At 34.3% G+C, this 25,012-nt stretch overlaps 2 protein-coding genes across 2 annotated transcripts in view; one reads left to right on the forward strand and one right to left on the reverse strand.

Moving 5' to 3' along the window:
• Positions 1 to 9,260, reverse strand: part of LOC132554257 (carboxypeptidase B-like) — a 39,178-nt gene extending 29,918 nt beyond the window's left edge. The window contains exon 1 of the mRNA XM_060218565.1: positions 8,788 to 9,260. The gene's annotated coding sequence lies outside the window, so the exon portion shown is untranslated. The remainder of the gene's footprint in view (positions 1 to 8,787) is intronic.
• Positions 9,261 to 15,954: 6,694 nt separating this feature from the next.
• On the forward strand, positions 15,955 to 24,491 carry LOC132554251 (dysbindin-like). Its single transcript, XM_060218558.1, has 8 exons — positions 15,955 to 16,041; positions 17,194 to 17,289; positions 17,786 to 17,846; positions 20,115 to 20,247; positions 20,612 to 20,767; positions 20,999 to 21,139; positions 21,451 to 21,585; positions 22,169 to 24,491. The coding sequence occupies exons 1-8, from the start codon at positions 16,001 to 16,003 to the stop codon at positions 22,420 to 22,422; spliced, it is 1,017 nt and encodes a 338-aa protein (XP_060074541.1). The 5' UTR covers positions 15,955 to 16,000; the 3' UTR covers positions 22,423 to 24,491.
• Positions 24,492 to 25,012: the final 521 nt, after the last annotated feature.

Below are 25,012 nucleotides of genomic sequence, written 5' to 3' on the forward strand. Positions count from 1 at the left end.
TTGATAAATTTTGAACAATATATTTTCTACAGTAATCGTATTGTTATTAAAAAATAAACTAATTTTGGACTTTTAAAATAGACGTAAGCGTACAGAAAACTGTACTCTTTTCGATATTTCAGCCGAGTTGGCGCCTGTAAAATTTGTCTGAAAGGCCTGGGGGCTTGGTTTGAATTATCAACTAACAACACTTATAAACAAACAAAACTTACAAACAGAACATCAGTTTTGTTTTAATCCTTGTCGTTGTGGCAAGATCGTCTTAATATATAACATCACTTTACCTCATTAGACGTCACCGAATTGGACTGTTCGTCCAACGCGCACACCCGCCGATATGACACTTTTTCAGGTTTTTCACACCCACCGCCATGACACTTTTTCAAGTTTTTGAAGATAAAAAGTTTGCGCTTCGTAGGCAAGTTATATTTGGTGCTCATGATTTATGAATAATATATTTTTAATACTGTACTGATCATGATGCTGACTTTGTTATAACTTATATTTTTTGTCTTTTAGTTTTATTTGATGAAGGTTGTTTGTGCTGATTTCTCAAGGTTTGTTAATGTGTATCAAAGTTCCTTGAAATGAAAATATTCCTTCAAACAAAGCGCGTATAAACAAACCCCCAAAATATTCATGTTTATAATTATCAATTAACTAGAACGAAATATTTCCATAACATATTTATTAATTTAGCGTGTCATGGTGACATTATCTAATGCATTGGAGATCAGAAATAGCAGTAGCTATAGTGAAAATATTGTAAATTTTGTATATATATGGAGGTCTGGTTTAATCTCAAAGAACTATGTCTTTATAGACATAATTACTGGAAGAAAAGTCTAACCATGATACTTCAAGGAAGATAGGCATGTAAATACATTTAATGTAATTACTTACACTTTAATCTATCTGAAATGCTGTGTACACCTTATTTACTTTCCTCAACTACAAATATAATTATAATAAGTAAGGACTATTACTTTGCAATACATTCAAAATAAAGAAGTAGGCATAAAGTCCTTTCGATTTGTCTAAATCCTCATATTGATAGGATAGTAATTGCAACATCTTGGGTATTTCAAAGGTTCTATTTAGTCAACTTCATCATAGAGCTATTTATCATTTGGCTTGTTTGCGATAAATATATGGTTGTGTGTATTTTGTTATTTTTGTTTTTACCTATTTTGATTTATTCACATTAATGTCGTCAAATTTGAAATAAGAATTAAAGAAGATATAAAATCGCTTAAAATTAAGAAAAATAGCATCTGGTTCTCTTATTTATTTATTTTAGTAATTTTTGCATTCCAAAGTGAAGGAGTATGGGGAAAGTAATATAGCTTAGCGGTTATTTGTTAACATTTTTCAAAACGTTTAGCCTCTCAGTACTTTCAGTACTTTGATTTATGTTTTACCTACAGTGTTGGTGTTTACTAACAGACAGGCGATGAAGAGGAAGTTTTAACAGTAGGTCTTAATCTGACAACATTTTAACCTCGTTGTGTTGTCCACTGAAGACAGACGCAGTAGAGGATGTTTTAACAGTAGGTCTTAATCTGACAACATTTTAACCTCGTTGTGTTGTCCACTGAAGGCAGACGTAGTAGAGGATGTTTTAACAGTCGGTCTTAATCTGACAACATTTTAACCTCGTTGTGTTGTCCACTAAGACAGACGTAGTAGAGGATGTTTTAACAGTCGGTTTTAATTTGACGGTATTTTAACCTCGTTGTGTTGTCCACTAAGACAGACGTAGTAGAGGATGTTTTAACAGTAGGTCTTAATCTGACGACATTTTAACCTCGTTGTGTTGTCCACTGAAGGCAGACGCAGTAGAGGATGTTTTAACAGTAGGTCTTAATCTGACGACATTTTAACCTCGTTGTGTTGTCCACTGAAGACAGACGTAATAGAGGATGTTTTAACAGTCGGTTTTAATTTGACGGTATTTTAACCTCGTTGTGTTGTCCACTGAAGGCAGACGCAGTAGAGGATGCTTTGACAGCCGTGTTAATATGAAGGACTTAATGTATCGATATTCATGAACGACTGATGATAGGGACGGCTAGTGTTTCGCGTTGTGATCGTCCATATAGTGAGGTTGTGTAGTGATAGTTATGTGATACCACCCGTCCCTTGTATCAACAGCTGAGTATAGTGCCGCTCGATAGAACGCACCGTAAAAATTATAACCTGTCTAAATCATACATATTACTTTTTAGTAACATGTAATTCCCATCTACTATGAAGGCATGCAGGACACGCCTCGTTAAAGGCGCCACACATGGTTGGCAAATTACACACCACGATATTCAACAATTTTACAATTCCATTTCCGATCTGAGACTTGACAGGAAATTAGACATATTTCCCCTTTCAGGTAACAATTGGTTGACGGACGAAAGCTATACTATGAAGAAAATGGTAAATTGCGTTTACCTTGAAAATTAATACAACAAGATCAGGCAGAAGAATTTAACATGTATAATATACTATAGTCTACAGTACAACACAGATATAATATAATATAATATAATATGATATAATATAATATAATATAATATAATAATAATCAACAGTACAACACAGATAAAGTGTATATAATATAATATAGCACTGTACAGTACAACACAGGTTATATATTGCCTATTGTACAACATATATATAGTCTACAATACAACACAGGTTATATATAGCGTATTGTACAACATATATATAGTCTAGAATACAACACAGGTTATATATAGCGTATTGTACAACATATATATAGTCTACAATACAATACAGGTTATATATTGCCTATTGTACAACATATATATAGTCTAGAATACAACACAGGTTATATATAGAATATTGTACAACATATATACAGTCTAAAATACAACACAGGTTATATATAGCGTATTGTACAACATATATATAGTCTAGAATACAACACAGGTTATATATTGCTTATTGTACAACATATATATCGTCTAAATACAACACATGTTATATATAGCGTATTGTACAACACATATATATAGTCTAGAATACAACACAGGTTATATATTGCCTATTGTACAACATATATATAGTCTACAATACAACACAGGTTATATATAGCGTATTGTACAACATATATATAGTCTAGAATACAACAAAGGTTATATATAGAATATTGTACAACATATATATAGTCTAGAATACAACACAGGTTATATATAGAATATTGTACAACATATATATAGTCTACAATACAACACAGGTTATATATAGAATAGTCTACAATACAACACAGGTTATATATAGAATATTGTACAACATATATATAGTCTAGAATACAACACAGGTTATATATTGCCTATTGTACAACATATATAGTCTAGAATACAACACAGGTTATATATTGCCTATTGTACAACATATATATAGTCTAGACTACAACACAGGTTATATATAGAATATTGTACAACATATATATAGTCTAGAATACAACACAGGTTATATATAGAATATTGTACAACATATATATAGTCTAGAATACAACACAGGTTATATATTGCCTATTGTACAACATATATATAGTCTAGAATACAACACAGGTTATATATTGCCTATTGTACAACATATATAGTCTAGAATACAACACAGGTTATATATAGAATATTGTACAACATATATATAGTCTAGAATACAACACAGGTTATATATTGCCTATTGTACACATATACATATATATAGTTATATCTAGAATACAACACAGGTTATATATAGAATATTGTACAACATATATATAGTCTAGAATACAACACAGGTTATATATATTGCCATATATATATTGTACAACAGGTTATATATATAGTCTAGAATACAACACAGGTTATATATATTGTACAACATATATATAGTCTGAATACAACACAGGTTATATATATTGTACAACATATATATAGTCTAAATACAACACAGGTTATATATAGCATATTGTACAACATATATATAGTCTACAATACAACACAGGTTATATATTGCCTATTGTACAACATATATATAGTCTAGAATACAACACAGGTTATATATAGAATATTGTACAACATATATTGTACAACATATATATAGTCTAGAATACAACACAGGTTATATATTGCTTATTGTACAACATATATATAGTCTAAATACAACACAGGTTATATATAGCATATTGTACAACATATATATAGTCTAGAATACAACACAGGTTATATATAGAATATTGTACAACATATATATAGTCTAGAATACAACACAGGTTATATATATTGTACAACATATATATAGTCTACAATACAACACAGGTTATATATGCGTATTGTACAACATATATATAGTCTAGAATACAACAAAGGTTATATACAGGTACAACATATATATATAGGTTATATATAGAATATTGTACAACATATATATAGTCTAGAATACAACACAGGTTATATATAGAATATTGTACAACATATATATAGTCTAGAATACAACACAGGTTATATATTGCCTATTGTACAACATATATATAGTCTAGAATACAGCACAGGTTATATATTGCCTATTGTGCAACATATATATAGTCTAGAATACAACACAGGTTATATAGTGCCTATTGTACAACATATATATAGTCTAGAATACAACACAGGTTATATATAGAATATTGTACAACATATATATAGTCTAGAATACAACACAGGTTATATATAGAATATTGTACAACCTATATATAGTCTAGAATACAACACAGGTTATATATAGAATGTTGTACAACATATATAAAGTCTAGAATACAACACAGGTTATATATTGCCTATTGTACAACATATATATAGTCTAGAATACAACACAGGTTATATATGCAGGTTATATATATTGTACAACATATATATAGTCTAGAATACAACACAGGTTATATATAGAATATTGTATTGTACAACATATATATAGTCTAGAATACAACACAGGTTATATATTGCCTAGAATACAACACAGGTTATATATTGTACAACATATATATAGTCTAGAATACAACACAGGTTATATATTGCCTATTGTACAACATATATATAGTCTAGAATACAACACAGGTTATATATAGAATATTGTACAACATATATATAGTCTAGAATACAACACAGGTTATATATTGCCTATTGTACAACATATATATAGTCTAGAATACAACACAGGTTATATATTATATATATAGTCTAAAATACAACACAGGTTATATATATATTGTACAACATATATATAGTCTAGAATACAACACAGGTTATATATTGCATATATTGTACACACATATATATAGTCTAGAATACAACACAGGTTATATATTGAATATTGTACAACATATATATAGTCTAGAATACAACACAGGTTATATATTGCCTGTTGTACAACATATATATAGTCTAGAATACAACACAGGTTATATATAGCATATTGTACAACATATATATAGTCTAGAATACAACACAGGTTATATATATATTGTACAACATATATATAGTCTAGAATACAACACAGGTTATATATAGAATATTGTACAACATATATATAGTCTAGAATACAACACAGGTTATATATATATTGTACAACATATATATAGTCTAGAATACAACACAGGTACAATATATATATATAGTACAACACAGGTTATATATTGCCTATTGGTCAACATATATATAGTCTAAATACAACACAGGTTATATATATTGTACAACATATATATAGTCTAGAATACAACACAGGTTATATATATACAACATATATATAGTCTAGAATACAACACAGGTTATATATATTGTACAACATATATATGTCTACAATACAACACAGGTTATATACTATTGTACAACATATATATAGTCTAGAATACAACACAGGTTATATATATATTGTCTAGAATACAACACATATATATAGTCTAGAATACAACACAGGTTATATATATACAACATATATATAGTCTAGAATACAACACAGGTTATATATTGCCTATTGTACAACATATATATAGTCTAGAATACAACACAGGTTATATATAGAATATTGTACAACATATATATAGTCTAGAATACAACACAGGTTATATATTGCCTATTGTACCACATATATATAGTCTAGAATACAACACAGGTTATATATTGCTATTGTACAACATATATATAGTCTAAATACAACACAGGTTATATATAGCATATTGTACAACATATATATAGTCTAGAATACAACACAGGTTATATATTGCCATATATTGTACAACATATATATAGTCTAGAATACAACACAGGTTATATATTGCCTATTGTACAACATATATATATAGTCTAGAATACAACACAGGTTATATATTGCCTATTGTACAACATATATATAGTCTAGACTACAACACAGGTTATATATAGAATATTGTACAACATATATATAGTCTAGAATACAACACAGGTTATATATAGAATATTGTACAACATATATATAGTCTAGAATACAACACAGGTTATATATTGCCTATTGTACAACATATATATATAGTCTAGAATACAACACAGGTTATATAGTGCCTATTGTACAACATATATATAGTCTGGAATACAACACAGGTTATATATAGAATATTGTACAAAATATATATAGTCTAGAATACAGCACAGGTTATATATTGCCCATTGTACAACATATATATAGTCTACAATACAACACATGTTATATATAGCATATTGTACAACATATATATAGTCTACAATACAACACAGGTTATATATTGCCTATTGTACAACCTATATATAGTCTACAATACAACACAGGTTATATATTGCCTATTGTACAACATATATATAGTCTAGAATACAACACAGGTATATATATAGCACAGGTTATATATAGAATATTGTACAACATATATATAGTCTAGAATACAACACAGGTTATATATTGCCTATTGTACAACATATATATAGTCTAGAATACAACACAGGTTATATATAGAATATTGTACAACATATATATAGTCTAGAATACAACACAGGTTATATAATATTGTACAACATATATATAGTCTAGAATACAACACAGGTTATATATTGCCTATTGTACAACATATATATAGTCTAGAATACAACACAGGTTATATATTGCCTATTGTACAACATATATAGTGTAGAATACAACACAGGTTATATATATATATTGTATAACATATATATATAGTCTAGAATACAACAAAGGTTATATATAGAATATTGTACAATATATATAGTCTAGAATACAACACAGGTTATATATAGAATATTGTACAACATATATATAGTCTAGAATACAACACAGGTTATATATTGCCTATTGTACAACATATATATAGTCTAAATACAACACAGGTTATATATTGCCTATTGTACAACATATATATAGTCTAGAATACAACACAGGTTATATATAGAATATTGTACAACATATACATAGTCTAGAATACAACACAGGTTATATATAGAAAAATTGGACAACATATATATAGTCTAGAATACAACACAGGTTATATATTGCCTATTGTACAACATATATATAGTCTAGAATACAACACAGGTTATATATTGCCTATTGTACAACATATATAGTCTAGAATACAACACAGGTTATATATAGAATATTGTACAACATATATATAGTCTAGAATACAACAAAGGTTATATATAGAATATTGTACAACATATATATAGTCTAGAATACAACACAGGTTATATATATATTGTACAACATATATATAGTCTAGAATACAACACAGGTTATATATAGAATGTTGTACAACATATATATAGTCTAGAATACAACACAGGTTATATATTGCCTATTGTACAACATATATATAGTCTAGAATACAGCACAGGTTATATATTGCCTATTGTGCAACATATATATAGTCTAGAATACAACACATGTTATATATTGCCTATTGTACAACACATATATATAGTCTAGAATACAACACAGGTTATATATAGAAAAATTGGACAACATATATATAGTCTAAATACAACACAGGTTATATATAGTTTACAATACAAAATAAATGTCTTGCAAATGATACATTATAGTTTACAGCACAGTTATCGTGTATATAGTTTACAGAAAAACTAAATCATTATACTTTATTTGATTCAGAGTTGTCATTATATGGCTTTGATAAGATATAATCAACTCATGAATTGCAAATGTCGTAGGATCTTTTTTAAGTAACTGAAACTGTCATAAAAAATGATGACTGTACGCATTAAATTGTCCTCATTTGACAGTAATGGGCAGCTGAGTACCAACTATATAACAGAATATACCACGCTTCATAAGTTTCCCTCTACTAATTGGCGATAAGGTCACCAATAGATGCAAACGGAAAGACAATCAATCCTTTAGTTTGACATGTAACATACAAAATCATACATTGAACTTCGTTACTGTATTTTTTAAATCACTGAATCTTTATTTTTCACTATGCATTAATAATGAAAAAAATGTATGTAGGTAAACTCTAATTCTTATATCTCACGTCATCAAATATGACTATTTTATGACGTTTTATACTGGTAGAATATGATGACTTATTTGATTAAATCTGCTTTCTTGCTTTTAATCCTTGGTTGTTTTTTTATACTTGTGATAAAAGGTGCCCTACAAGGACTGGGAATAAAATATGCATAGACAATTAAATTAAACACCCTCTTACGTGATGTGGTAGAGATAAACAATCTTGTTGCATGTATGAGCCAAATAGATACTAACCTTACGTCTTGTCGATGTTGAATTCCCTGTTGATCAGTAGCACCTACGTTAATCTTCTAGCCAGCACCACAAAATCGAAACTAAAACTATAATCAGCAAACGGAGAAAAGGAAAGAAAAACGCATTTTATGGCATTATATTGGGTTTTCCAAACAGTGCACCAAACAAATGTCGTCACTCCAGTTCAAAGTTTGCAAAAAAGTTTATTGCGGTGTGGTCCAGCGTTTTCCTATTTATAGAGTGTCCATCATGCTTATTAGTTGCCCAGATTCCAAAAACACAAACGACATAGTGACAATTTTATTGCTCCATGTCTCCTCACCACGCGCATGCCACGTGCTTCCTTAACCCGAAAGATTGATTGATATTAGATAAAACATTTGGGAATTTCAGTTTGTGAAAGTAAGAAATGAATACACTCAGTAGCACTAACGCATCTTTCTTAATTTGCAATAAAACACTTGGACGGTGTGTGTCCTCTGTAATTGGTTACATTGACTGGAGCGACCACTGTCATGTCTTCATCACTTCTCGAACTAGGCACGAGGGTGTCAGCTATCACAAGAATATCTTTGGTTGATTAAATGTCGGTCCATCTTGTATGGTCGGTTCTTACATCAGTGAGTTTGGTATATTTTATCGTCCGTCTGTTTTTATCGGCTAGCTAATTGGCCTGTGCTATCTGAATTGGTGACACCCGGGTTCAACTTGCTAATATCTTACATGTGTTTTATTGAGCATGGCCAACAATCAATACCATTAACTAATTAGGAGAGAGACACGTGTACCTATTTATAACGTTTTACACTCCCGTCATTAATCTAAATCAGCTGATAAGGTTGTTTTGATAATCTGACTTTTCTTACCCGTTTTAGATATAACAAAGTGCTATGGTGTGGCGTTGTAATGTGGAAATATGCGTATTCACCATCACAGAAGATTATACTGAAAATATAACCATATGATATTTTTGCACACGAAGTCGTATCATAATTATGGTAGATTTCATAATGAAGTACTGAATGGATAATTTTTCAATTCAGTATTGCCCATCTGAAGGAATGTTACAAATAATTAGAAATAAGAAAGCGAATCCTATACAGTTTAATGAAGGTAAACCCAGTTCTTTCGAGAAGTTGCCATACCAACCTTCCATGGTCAAAATTCAAGATGGTCGCTATCAACCACTTTCTTTTCCAAACAGTCTCAAAATTAAAGACAATGTCATAAGACTAAACAAAACCATGACCCGATGATTTGAATACGTTCAGACATTAATTGAATAAGTAGAGAACCAAGGCTAAGGACATTCTACGAAATAAGGTCAGTCTCACACAAAGCATGACTATGGCTGAAGTACCAATCTACATACAGCATGACTATGGCTGAAGTACCAATCTACATACAACATGACTATGGCTGAAGTACCATACAGCATGACTATGGCTGAAGTACCAATCTACATACAACATGACTATGGCTGAAGTACCAATCTACATACAACATGACTATGGCTGAAGTACCAATCTACATACAGCATGACTATGGCTGAAGTACCAATCTACATACAGCATGACTATGGCTGAAGTACCAATCTACATACAACATGACTATGGCTGAAGTACCAATCTACATACAACATGACTATGGCTGAAGTACCACACAGCATGACTATGGCTGAAGTACCAATCTACATACAGCATGACTATGGCTGAAGTACCAATCTACACACAGCATGACTATGGCTGAAGTACCAATCTACACACAACATGACTATGGCTGAAGTACCAATCTACACACAGCATGACTATGGCTGAAGTACCGATCTACATACAGCATGACTATGGCTGAAGTACCAATCTACACACAGCATGACTACTGAAGTACAGCATGACTATGGCTGAAGTACCAATCTACACACAGCATGACTATGGCTGAAGTACCAATCTACACACAACATGACTATGGCTGAAGTACCAATCTACACACAGCATGACTATGGCTGAAGTACCAATCTACACACAACATGACTATGGCTGAAGTACCAATCTACATACAACATGACTATGGCTGAAGTACCAATCTACATACAGCATGACTATGGCTGAAGTACCAATCTACATACAGCATGACTATGGCTGAAGTACCAATCTACATACAGCATGACTATGGCTGAAGTACCAATCTACATACAGCATGACTATGGCTGAAGTACCAATCTACATACAACATGACTATGGCTGAAGTACCAATCTACATACAGCATGACTATGGCTGAAGTACCAATCTACACACAGCATGACTATGGCTGAAGTACCAATCTACACACAGCATGACTATGGCTGAAGTACCAATCTACATACAACATGACTATGGCTGAAGTACCGATCTACATACAGCATGACTATGGCTGAAGTACCAATCTACACACAGCATGACTATGGCTGAAGTACCAATCTACATACAGCATGACTATGGCTGAAGTACCAATCTACATACAACATGACTATGGCTGAAGTACCAATCTACATACAGCATGACTATGGCTGAAGTACCAATCTACATACAACATGACTATGGCTGAAGTACCAATCTACACACAGCATGACTATGGCTGAAGTACCAATCTACACACAACATGACTATGGCTGAAGTACCAATCTACACACAGCATGACTATGGCTGAAGTACCAATCTACATACAACATGACTATGGCTGAAGTACCAATCTACACACAGCATGACTATGGCTGAAGTACCAATCTACATACAGCATGACTATGGCTGAAGTACCATGACTATGGCTGAAGTACCAATCTACACACAGCATGACTATGGCTGAAGTACCAATCTACACACAGCATGACTATGGCTGAAGTACCCATCTACACACAACATGACTATGGCTGAAGTACCAATCTACATACAACATGACTATGGCTGAAGTACCAATCTACATACAGCATGACTATGGCTGAAGTACCATACAGCATGACTATGGCTGAAGTACCAATCTTCGCGTTAGGATTTAACGTATTATGATTTAACGCGATTTTAACACATGAACGACCTACCTCACATATAGTATCTCTTAAAGAGTTTTATTTTCAGTAATTTTATGAGACGAGCAGTTCGCGAGACTCTCCGAGTAAAAATTAAAACTTTGAGACAAGATTCATACATTCTCATATGAAATAATAACAAATTGAACATACATTTTGTTCCATAAGTCGGAAAAATTTACATTTTGACAATTTTAACGCAAAAACTTTGAGGAAGGGATCAAACAGAGGCGGCCATTTTGTTGTGCCATCTTGAACTAATGACGTGACGTCATCGTCTATCACAATTGAATTCAGACTTTTGTATCCAACACAATTCATGATATATAATCACACTAGCTACTAATTTAGTTAGTTACAGGTTGATTATCTTATGAAAATATAAATGTTCATGTTTTTCATTATTGTATAACAGGATTTTATACACCATAACTCCTTCGGAGATGACCATTGAATACTATTATTTTCAAAAAGAGCTCTCCTTCGTATGCGGCGCAGCAATGACTGGTTGGACACGCAGGATGCACGGTGTGGTTAGTGTGTGAGTTGGGCTAATGTCCTGCGCATTCACTGTAACATTGGATGACTCCACATAAACGACCACCCATTTAACTCGTGTTCGCGATGGATATGGATTCTGTCGGATATCGAACTTCCGAAGTTTAAAGAATAAATCAATCAATCATACAGGTAAATCAATGCAGTAGATAACCTGTGTATTGTTGTTTTTAATTATTTTTTGATTTATTCACGGAAGCTGAAAGATAAGGTTGTATGAACGCATTGTAGATAACAGGGAGGGGGAGGGGGACATTCCGATGATTTGTGGGAAATCACATCAACACTAACTGAGTGGGTTTGGGGATAACAGCGAGAGAAACGTTAGAAGAAGATGAATCTGGTGAGAACAGGTGTATCGCAGCGACAGTAACTAGGTTAGCGAGATCAAACTAACATGTTTCCTAACAGTACCCCATCTACCAGCTGTGCCTATATAATCATAAAGATGTTGTACTCTTGTATTCAGACAGAAAATTGAAAAATAACTCGAAACTATACTGTAACTATATCAACTGATTCTACAGAGATCTTGGTGTCCATTGTTTGGTCTTCAGTTTTTCTTTAAAAATTTTATTCTGCTCCCTTCCTTTCTATTCTTTCCTCTGTTCTTGGTCTTAATTATATGAAATCTGAAAAATTCTCTTAAGAAATAGTGATAATAATCTTTGTCAATCCAAGATGGTCACCTGTCGGCCATTTTTCTTGTTATTTAAGGAGGAACATTCATATGAAATTTGAGAAATGCCTATCCAGTACTTCCCAAGAAATAGCCGTGACAACTTTTACAGACGGACGGGCGGACAACGGACATCATACTGTGGGCTAAAAAGTAATTTTGATCCGAAACCCTTTGCTATAAAACCACACATATAAGTATGACAATACACTAACAAAAACAATACCGCTACAGAAAATAATGAAATGAAACTACATTTGTAACCTGTTTTTATAAAGTCAGATAGTATGAAAGTGTGAAAAAGGAAATGTGAAATCTTCAAAGGGACAAAACTCTGTAAACTAGAAAATATCTGTAGCATTTGAATGTCCTGATACCAATGCATAAGAGTTAACTTTGTGTAAAGTTTGATCAGAGTTCTTTACAAATTGGTTCATGATTTTTCTTTTAAATGCGTATATTTATGATGGTCTTGGAGCCTTAAAACACAACCACATCCGATACAGGGATGGTGGTGTGGGGGTGGGGGTTAGTGGTGGTGGTGGTGGTAGTGGTAATGGTGGTCACCAATAGGGGGTTAATTGATGAGGTTTACAGATGGGTATTAGTAACGGAGTGATAAGAAGCAGGGTTGTGGTGTTGATATTTTTGTAATTAGATTTCCAGTGACTGTTGACGTAAAATTAACATCTGATATTGATGGAAGCATAAAGAGAGGAAGTATTTCCATGGCTCGGTGGTCCTATTTGATTTATATTGCACAGCAGGTTGTCGTGGTGTACACCACTATCAGTCAGTCTAACCTGTTCAGTAATTTAATTATCGGGGACAGGAGATATCAAACCAACTCTATCACTAGTATATTACGAGCTCTTCTACTTCGACGTACAATATGTATAACAGTATTTGTTCAGGGCGTACTAATGCTGCGTTTCATCTACCCAAAATCTGACGCCGAGAACGTCTAGGGATTTTAAAAGGAACCTCAAAATCTGTATTTACAAACATATATTAACTTTTCCTTATCTGAATACAGTCCAATCAAATACAATACAATACAATACAACGCAATACAATACAATACAATACAATACAATACAATACAATACAACACAATACAACACAACACAACACAACACAATACAATACGATACAACACAACACAATTCAACACAACACAACACAATACAATACAACACAATACAATACAACACAATACAACACAACACAACACAACACAATACAATACGATACAACACAACACAATTCAACACAACACAACACAATACAATACAACACAATACAATACAACACAATACAACACAATACAATACAACACAATACAACACAATACAATACAACACAACACAGTACAATACAACGCAATGCAATACAATACAACACAATACAATACAAAACAACACAATACAACACAACACAATACAACACAACACAACACAATACAATACAACACAATACAATACAACACAATACAACACAACACAATACAACACAACACAACACAATACAATACAACACAACACAATACAACACAATACAACACAACACAATACAACACAACAGAATACAATACAACACAATACAATACAACACAACACAATGCAACACAACACAACACAGTACAATACAACGCAATGTAATACAATACAACACAACACAATACAACACAATACAATACAACACAATAAAAACAACACAACACAATACAACACAACGCAATACAATACAACACAACACAATACAATACAACACAACACAACACAATACAACACAACACAATACAATGCAACACAATACAACACAACACAATATATACATATCTCATACATTGTAATGATTATCATTAACTCTGAAATAGGGTAACCACAACAAGTTAACTTAGTTAAACCCTGGTATATACAACAGTGATGGATTAAAAGCTTACACAAAATCAAATACCGGTTTCTATATTTATGTTTAAAGCATTTTATATCAAGTATCATTTACATATACCCTTATATAGTAAATTGTAAAATATGAAATTTGACAGGACATTCTTTTATACAATATGTAGATTCAACGGACTGAGAAATAGCTATGCGGAATGGATGTCATTGTGAAGCTAGAGCGAGTGGGGGTGCGGAGTAAGCAATGCAATGCACGTGTAACATCGTTGTATATAGAGACACACAGGTAATCATGCACGAATCACGGAACATCGGACTGGCCAGCGGAGTTTGTAAACTACAAGACAGCAAAGGTGAAAGGTAAGATGTATACTACCAAGTACTAAGTACAATGTCAACCAGTCAAAACAAAAAGGTTGTTACCATCCTAGATTTTGGAAGATAAACTATGTGAACTCTTTCAAGCATTGGGATATTTGAAATTATGATGACAAGCATGTAACAATTTTTAACTTGAACAGGAAAAACCGAAAGTAGAACAAAATCGTTACGTCACGAAATAAACTGATCCCAGTATATTTGTATTCATCAATATTCATCTGTTTGTTTTCTGATGGTTTAGTTTTTTTGGCCGAATCTTTTTGGTTGCATGTATGTGAGTTTCATGGTGCTCCTCGATCTCGGAAAATTATCTAATTCCTCCTGCAGTTTGCTCTGCCTTCTTTTTCGTTTTGCATCCCGAACAGAACACATTTGTAAATGAACAACGAAAAGTATTTATCTTTGGTTGTCTTTGGCTTCTTCGCGTTTTTATTGATATTTCACACGAACGTACATCGTATACATTACGGAGAACAAAATTTCCCGCCATTATACATCAGCCGCGAACTCTTTATTAAGTCACATGATAATGCATGTGATCATTCAAAATGGCGGCGTTGTGACTGCCGGAAGAAATCCTGGCGATAATGTTGTATGCGAATAGTTTTTATTGACCAAAATGTAAAATGAGTGTCTTTCAAAGCATCAAGGGGACATTTGCAGCAGGGTAAGGAAAAGCCGATGTTTAATATAGTTTGTTTATGCTGAAATCACGTGGAAACTTCGGGAATTCTTAAGTCCGGCGGTGTTGTCGGATCATAGCCTACAGGAAGTATTGTGATGTAACACGATTTAGGATATTGTTGGAATGCCTTCTGAACTTTATCTTACTATATTTAGATAAATTACGAGCATTCACACCCAGACCAGTTGTTAATAAACACCTTCCAACTATTAAATGCAATAACATCCCAATAGACTGCATGGATCACCGTCATGACGGTTTAGTAATGTGAACAGAACACTAAGCTAATTTAAGCTTGATACAAGTGTATGCACAGGTGCTGTAAGACAGTAGGCGTAAACACACATACTTGTTTGTAATAGCCATGTTTATTACATGTTGAATAATAATAATGTTACATGTACAAAAGCAACATCTTATCAACATACAGAGTTCATATACTAGTACTTCACATTGTGTCTCGTATCAGAACTGTCCACCTGGTGGGCTTCCCCAAGGCTGTCTCTGACCGTGCAGTCGGGTGTCCAAACCCCTTCTCCCTTATCCCCAGAATCTAGTATCTATTTATCTCATCTTGACCGATTCTGTCCCGCTATCCCCTTATATGGACTTCACTTGTTGCGAGATGATACAATTGTTGAAGTATAACCCTGTACTCGAGGTGTAAGGTTGAGATTCCTCCTGCTAATTTGTTACTTTAAATAGACCCTAATAATTACTCCACCACTAGGTGGCCACTGTCCAAACGGTAAATTACATAAGTTTAATTATCAAGGAAGTGGGGATAGTCTCTAATTAGTTAAATGGCCAAGGCTGTACACCCACTGATAAGATTCTCGGGGCCCAGACTACACCAATCTAAGTGTATATATGCAAGTAATTATCCACACCCCTATGACCCACCTATATGTGTTTTATTGATATACTATTGAACATTAAACGAACTATTGTTTAAGCTAACTTATTTCAACCAATCCCATATGAAAATCCAGATGTGTTACGCTAAACCCTATTTTGTTACAGTGCATTGAATGTGTTAAAGCGTGTAAAATGGTGGCCGTATCTATTAATGTATTGAAATCATAGGATAGTTGTTATGTTTGGTCAAAAGTCATTTTAGATTTATACTTTTAGATTGAAGTCGATAACCTCTCGTGATGTTAAGGAGGAGAAACTTCAACATGTGAAAGCGGGAGTGTGTTTGGATGCTGGGGCTGATCTGTTAGACAGGTAAACAATAGTATTCAGTTTATTTATGTAAACACCTTCAAATGGCTGAGGCATCTGTTTTAGCAAGGATCTGTAGAAGACCTAATGGAACTCCAAACAAATATTCAATCACATTTTATTGTGTAAAATTATGATTTTTTGTGAATATGTACATCTTTCTTCAGACAGCCGGTCCATCTAATGTTGGTTACAGTTGATGTTTTGACTCCTCTTTAAGTCTTAACAACTGTTAGTGAGCGATGAATTGTTAGCATGATGATTTTTAAGCATTTAGCATTTATGTAAATTGTGAAAAAATCCAATTCTGTCATATTTTGAGCTCAGATTTTTGTTCAGAATTTTTGAAGGGAGAATGGGTCTGTGAGACATATGAGGTACATGTAGATTTGTTGACAGTACCAGGAGAGTTATGACCCTTAATTATCTTAAAAGAATACCTCACGGGTAATCAGTATGCTATGGATGCTTCATGGGACACTTTAATTTCATTGTGCAGGTACCAGAACATTTGGAAGGAACTCCATCAGGATGCAGAGGAGAATGCTAAATTGGCTGAGGTAAATACATTCAAACTGAAAGTAAACTCATGTCATAGCTGTATGGTTTTTATGTTTTGACAAATGAGAATGTTTATAAGGTCATTTTTTACCTCTTCTGTTGACTAAAGGTTGTGGTAGGTTTATACTACCTGGAAGAGGTGTTCTTTCTTATGCTTAGTTTGTATATAAATGTTTGATAAAGAGGTCAATGAAATGAATTAACATATTATCTGATACTTGGCTTTCTGTGGTATTATCTGATATTTGGCTGTCTGTGGTATCATCTGATACTTGGCTTTCTGTGGTATCATCTGATACTTGGCTGTCTGTGGTATTACGTGATACTTGGCTGTCTGTGGTATTATCTGATACTTGTCTGTCTGTGGTATTATATGATACTTGGCTGTCTGTGGTATTATCTGATACTTGGCTGTCTGTGGTATCATCTGATACTTGTCTGTCTGTGGTATTATGTGATACTTGGCTGTCTGTGGTATTATCCGATACTTGGCTGTCTGTGGTATCATCTGATACTAGGCTGTCTGTGGTATTATCTGATATTTGGCTGTCTGTGGTATCATCTGATACTTGGCTGTCTGTGGTATCATCTGATACTTGTCTGTCTGTGGTATTATGTGATACTTGCCTGTCTGTGGTATTATCCGATACTTGGCTGTCTGTGGTATCATCTGATACTTGGCTGTCTGTGGTATCATCTGATACTTGGCTGTCTGGTATTATCCAATACTTGGCTGTCTGTGGTATCATCTGATACTTGCCTGTCTGTGGTATTATCCGATACTTGGCTGTCTGTGGTATCATCTGATACTTGTCTGTCTGTGGTATTATATGATACTTGGCTGTCTGTGGTATTATCTGATATTTGGCTGTCTGTGGTATCAGCTGATACTTGCCTGTCTGTGGTATTATCCGATACTTGGCTGTCTGTGGTATCATCTGATACTTGGCTGTCTGTGGTATCATCTGATACTTGTCTGTCTGTGGTATTATGTGATACTTGCCTGTCTGTGGTATTATCCGATACTTGGCTGTCTGTGGTATCATCTGATACTTGGCTGTCTGTGGTATCATCTGATACTTGTCTGTCTGTGGTATTATGTGATACTTGCCTGTCTGTGGTATTATCCGATACTTGGCTGTCTGTGGTATCATCTGATACTTGGCTGTCTGTGGTATCATCTGATACTTGGCTGTCTGGTATTATCCAATATTTGGCTGTCTGTGGTATCATCTGATACTTGGCTGTCTGTGGTATCATCTGATACTTGGCTGTCTGTGGTATTATCCGATACTTGGCTGTCTGTGGTATCATCTGATACTTGTCTGTCTGTGGTATCATCTGATACTTGGCTGTCTGGTATTATCCAATACTTGGCTGTCTGTGGTATTATCTGATACTTGTCTGTCTGTGGTATTATGTGATATTTGCCTGTCTGTGGTATTATGTGATACTTGCCTGTCTGTGGTATTATCCGATACTTGGCTGTCTGTGGTATCATCTGATACTAGGCTGTCTGTGGTATTATCCGATACTTGGCTGTCTGTGGTATCATCTGATACTTGGCTGTCTGTGGTATCATCTGATACTTGGCTGTCTGTGGTATCATCTGATACTTGGCTGTCTGGTATTATCCAATACTTGGCTGTCTGTGGTATCATCTGATACTTGCCTGTCTGTGGTATCATCTGATACTTGGCTGTCTGGTATTATCCGATACTTGGCTGTCTGTGGTATCATCTGATACTTGGCTGTCTGTGGTATTATCCGATACTTGGCTGTCTGTGGTATCATCTGATACTTGGCTGTCTGTGGTATTATCCAATACTTGGCTGTCTGTGGTATCATCTGATACTTGGCTGTCTGTGGTATCATCTGATACTTGGCTGTCTGTGGTATCATCTGATACTTGTCTGTCTGTGGTATTATGTGATATTTGGCTGTCTGTGGTATTATGTGATACTTGTCTGTCTGTGGTATCATGTGATACTTGGCTGTCTGTGGTATTATCTGATACTTGGCTGTCTGTGGTATTATGTGATATTTGGCTGTCTGTGGTATTATCTGATACTTGGCTGTTTGTGGTATTATGTGATACTTCGCTGTCTTTGATATTACGATATTTGCCCATCACTCTCAGTAAATAATCAGGGATGTTTCTTCACTTTTTACAAATGAAAGCTTCATTGTATTTACATGATGTCTGTCACAGCCATAATTTTAGATTTGTTGGTATGAATGACCTTAATATGTCTCCTTCTCTACAGAATGTAGATAGCCAGATTACGCAGCTGTTTGTGACCTATGACAGACAGGCAGAAGTGTTGAGTCAGTTACACTCCACTGTGGCTGATCTCCCAGTCATACTAAACAAACTTCAGGAGTTGACAGATGTACTTGGTAAGTCATTTACAGATTTTTAAATTTTATGAAAGTCATAGAATATTTTTATCCCATTGCCATGTTACGGAGTTGCAAATTGTGTTAACTATGTCCATCCATACCATCCTGCCTTGCTTTGTTGTGTTATGTCACATCAAATTCTAAGTCAGTTAAATTCTAGGGGTGGTAAACAAAACCTGGAGTTCTGAGATGTTTTACTGGAATAGCCTGGAGTGATTTCTGAGAAAGATGTTTTAGTGGAATAGCCTAGAGTGATTGCTGAGATAGATGTTTTACTGGAATAGCCTAGAGTGATTGCTGAGATAGATGTTTTACTGGAATAGCCTAGCGTGATTCCTGTATCTAAGGTTTGCATTTACAGCATCTTTGGATGAGGAATATGAGAATGTGGAGGTGGCTTTGATACGTCTGGAGGACACTTGTGAAGAACAGGAACTTACACAGGCAAAGGAGTATGATGCTCAAAAACTGGCCACCTACACCCACAGGAAGAGTGAAGAACTCCAAAAAATTAAAGGTTTATTGATCTGATCTTACTTAAAGAAATTAAAAAATGCATTTTTCATTCAAATTTGTTAAAATATATACATGATTATATATTATGTCTTTTCAATGGTACTATTTATAATTTCTATTAAGAAATAACAAAGTATTTTGTTACTGGTCTAACAGATGTGTTATGAATAGATTACATTGATGTCTGTGTAGACTGGGTTTCTGTTAGAATTTAACAAACATTTTTTTTCAGTGGAATTTGCCAAAGATCATGCCAAAAAAATGGAAGGTTACGAGAAACATCGCCAGACAAAATTGAAGGAACGACAGGAAGTGTTTGAACAGCAATTTAATAACGATCTTGACTACTTCAAGTCCCACGGCCGTCTAGAAAGTGAGTAGTCATAATTATGTATAGTATTTCAGAGGTCTCTAGTGTTTAAATTTCACTCAACATATGGCCTTTATTGGGACGTGAAATGTTTCTGAGGAACTTTGTGTTTTGAGCTTCTTGTGTGTAATAGCTGATCAATTTAACTCTTACTTTTCATTATAGCCATAAGTGCCTATGATAACAACTTGATATTTAGCTATGTCCCTGCTCTGTACTGTTTTTGATTGTTGAAAAAGGATCAGTCTGGCTTTTGTATAAGTTTGAATAACCTAAGAAAATAATTTTACCAATCTGGAATGTTTGCCTCGCAGGACTATCCACTAGCAGTAATGATAGCAGTAAGAAAACTGACCTGGCAGACATCAGCTGGGAGATGGAGAACACAGACTTAGATGAATTCCTGGAGACAGACACAGCAATATCAGGAGACAGTCAGCTGCCACATGGTGTGTGTTTATCCTGTGGGGAGAGAGGGTGTGTCAACTGAGGCTATTGGATGAGAGGGGAGTAGGGGCAGGCCAACTGAAGATTTATCAAGATGGCAGAAAGTAAAGATAGGTCAATTGAGGATTGAGAGGAGCTTTTGAGGAGATTAAGGGTGGGTCAATTGAGGATCGAGAGGAGCTTTTGAGGAAATTAAGGGTGGGTCAATTGAGGATTGAGAGGAGTTTTTGAGGAGATTAAGGGTGGGTCAATTGTGGATTGACAAAGCGTGGGAGAAAGGTAAAGAATAAAACTGGATTAACATGGATGGAAAGCGAATAAGGATCAATTGAGTATTAATAGGGGTGGCAGGAGAATTAGGATTAATTGAGGATTAATAGGGGTGGCAGGAGAATTAGGATCAATTGAGGATTAATAGGGGTGGCAGGAGAATTAGGATCAATTGAGGATTAATAGGGGTGGCAGGAGAATTAGGATCAATTGAGGATTAATAGGTTTTTTTTTGAGATTATTTCCTGTTTTCTGAATTAAAACAAGTTACTGCCTAATACATATTTTGAATTATTTTGAAACTACTGCTTTCAGATAATTTTAATGCTGAATTTGAAGATGAAGTGGAACAGTTTTCTGAAGAAGAGGTGGAGGAAGAAGAGAGCGAGGAAGAGGAAAGGGTAGATGTGACATTGCCTCTCAAGGACCAGTGTGATTCTATAACAGGAGGGGAGACAACTCCGTCTGAGGATAATGAAGAGGCTGCTATTAGTAATGAGAATGTTGATGTCTCCGACAACACCCACTCAGCTGGTGAAGCCAACACAGATGATACAAATGGGGTCTAGTATAGAAAGAATTCATAAACATTCCAGGTTTGACAAGGAAGTATGTAGACAATATGAAATTTAAATGTTTTTGGTGCTGGTAGTGGGGAGCAGGCCCTAACGATGGATAAATACATCATATATTCTAAGTTAATAAGGCTGATAGTTGTCACACTTGTATGGGGCAGGCCCCTACTATGGATAAATACTTGATACTATCTAACTTAATAAGGCTGACAGATGTCTCATTGATAGCAAGCAGGCCCTAAGTGTGGATAAATACATAGTATAATCGGACTTGATAAGGAAGGTGATTGTCTTACTGGTATGAAGCAGTTAGACCACGACTCTGGATAAGTACATTTCTATAGTTTATAAGTCTGAGGATTGCTTGTTACCACGCTATTTCTTTCATGATTTCCTTACGAAAGGAGTTAACGTGAAATCAGACTCACCGTTTCATCACTTGATGCCTCCATATAGCGTGCATTTGTTTACAAGCAGTCTTCTCCCCGCCAGAGGGTGCAGCATTTTGCAGTATATTTGAATTATTGCTTTTTTTGGCGTGGGCTTCCCCAGATTTTAAACTGACCACACTGGACATTGGCTAAGTAGGAGAAAACTATTATGTACAGATTTATTTGTCTGGACACATATATTTTCTTTCCAGCTGAATAGAAAAAAACATTGCTTGACTGAATAGCCCCTTTAAGTCCAATTCATGCCTTTATAAAGAGATTTTTTGCCTAAGATTACAAATTAATAAAATCACAGTTCTAATCCACCTAATCCATCTAATCCATTGATTCCATATAAACATAACAGTTTACTCTTTTCAACCAGGAATATGTCATAATGTTTATAATTTTAAAGATAAGGTGATATAGTGTTGATAATCTCCATTTTATATGATATATTTGTGTAATGGGTTAGGATGTTGTTTTAAAGTGGATTTTTTTCAGTTGGGAATTTAAGGAATGGAATTCAAATAAACTGTGAAAGAACAAGGAAAATACACATTCCTATCCAGTGCACTGATCAGAAATGGAACAAGGGTCTCTGGCGTGATAATTGAATGGTGCTTCTAGCTGAGCCAAAGAAGCATGCTCCGTCAGCTGAGTGATAGACAATAGATAACACTATGTACAAGCCACACCAACCTGCTCCTTTTATAGTACTTTCTACATCAAGGGATTGGATTTTAAACACTTCCATGGGACCAGGACTGGGATTTAGTCACCCATATTGGACCAGGGCAGAGATTTAGTTACGCTCATTGGACCAGGGCTGGGATATAGCTACACTCCTCAACCGGGGCTGGGATTTGGTTGTGGTCATCAGACAGGGCTTGAATAAATTACACTTGTCTGACCAGGGCTTGGATTGAGTTATGCTCATTGGACCAGGGCAGAGATTTAGTTACTCTCATTGGACCAGGTTTTGGATTGAGTTATGCTTATTAGACCAGGGCTTGGATTGAGTTATGCTCATTGGACCAGGGCTTGGATTGAGTTATGCTCATTGGACCAGGTTTTGGATTGAGTTATGCTTATTAGACCAGGGCTTGGATTGAGTTATGCTCATTGGACCAGTGCCTGCATTAAATTACGCTTAAATAGACCAGTGCTTTGATTTATTAATGCTCAATGAACTAGGGCTTGTATTAAGTTATGCTTGTAGGAAAAGGGCTGAGATTTAGTTATACTTGTGAGATGAGGAGTGGAATTTAGATATTGGATCAAGTCAATTTAATTCCTTGCCATATAGTTAGCAGATATATGTATGTAACTTATATTGAGTTCAATAATTAAATAGCTGGAGGTGGATATCACTGGTATCTCAGTATTAATTTACTCACACATAACAATGGTATTTGTGTTGTTTGTAATGAACAAAGTTTTATAATGATATTGTATGTTGTATTTCTGTCCATCCAGAAGAATACCATACTCACCACATAAGCACTGTAAAATGATAAGAGTTTATTGTTAGGGTCCTGCCACTTATTATGTATATCTGTTGTTATAAATTGATGTAATGACATGTTGGAGTTACAGTACATATTTTATCAATAAATGATGTGTAAACGTTCTGGCGTTACATTTGTGCAAACGTTCTGGCGTTACATTTGTACCTAATTACCAGCTTACATTCAACAGCCTAAGTATACGATCACTTGTACAAGTATCGTACTGCAGATTGTTTTTTGAATGATTCACAAAACCTTGGTCATTTAAGGATTGATTTGTCTTTGAAAATTTCTATATGGGTATTTAAATTACCAGGTACTTTAAATAGGATCTGAACAAAAATAAATATTTCAGAAAGTTCTATCGAAAGATAACACTGTGAAGGGAGATAACTCCTCTGAATAAACAGGAGTATTCACAATTTCTCTTCACAATCTCATCAATATAAATCTCTACATTTTCATGTTTTGTAATCAAATTTGCTTTTTTTTTGGTTTAGATTTTTTTAGGTAAAGTGAAGTTGGGGGTGTCTGAAGTAGCCACTCTAAAGTTTCAAGGATGACCTGTAATTGTTAACATACACTTGACTATATCATCCACTCCAACTGAAGGAAACAAGTTGCCTAACATGTATAACTGCT

Source organism: Ylistrum balloti, unplaced genomic scaffold (assembly GCF_031769215.1).
Source record: "Ylistrum balloti isolate Yb309-2 unplaced genomic scaffold, AGI_CSIRO_Ybal_v1 Utg370388, whole genome shotgun sequence".
Classification (NCBI taxonomy): Eukaryota; Metazoa; Mollusca; class Bivalvia; order Pectinida; family Pectinidae; genus Ylistrum; species Ylistrum balloti.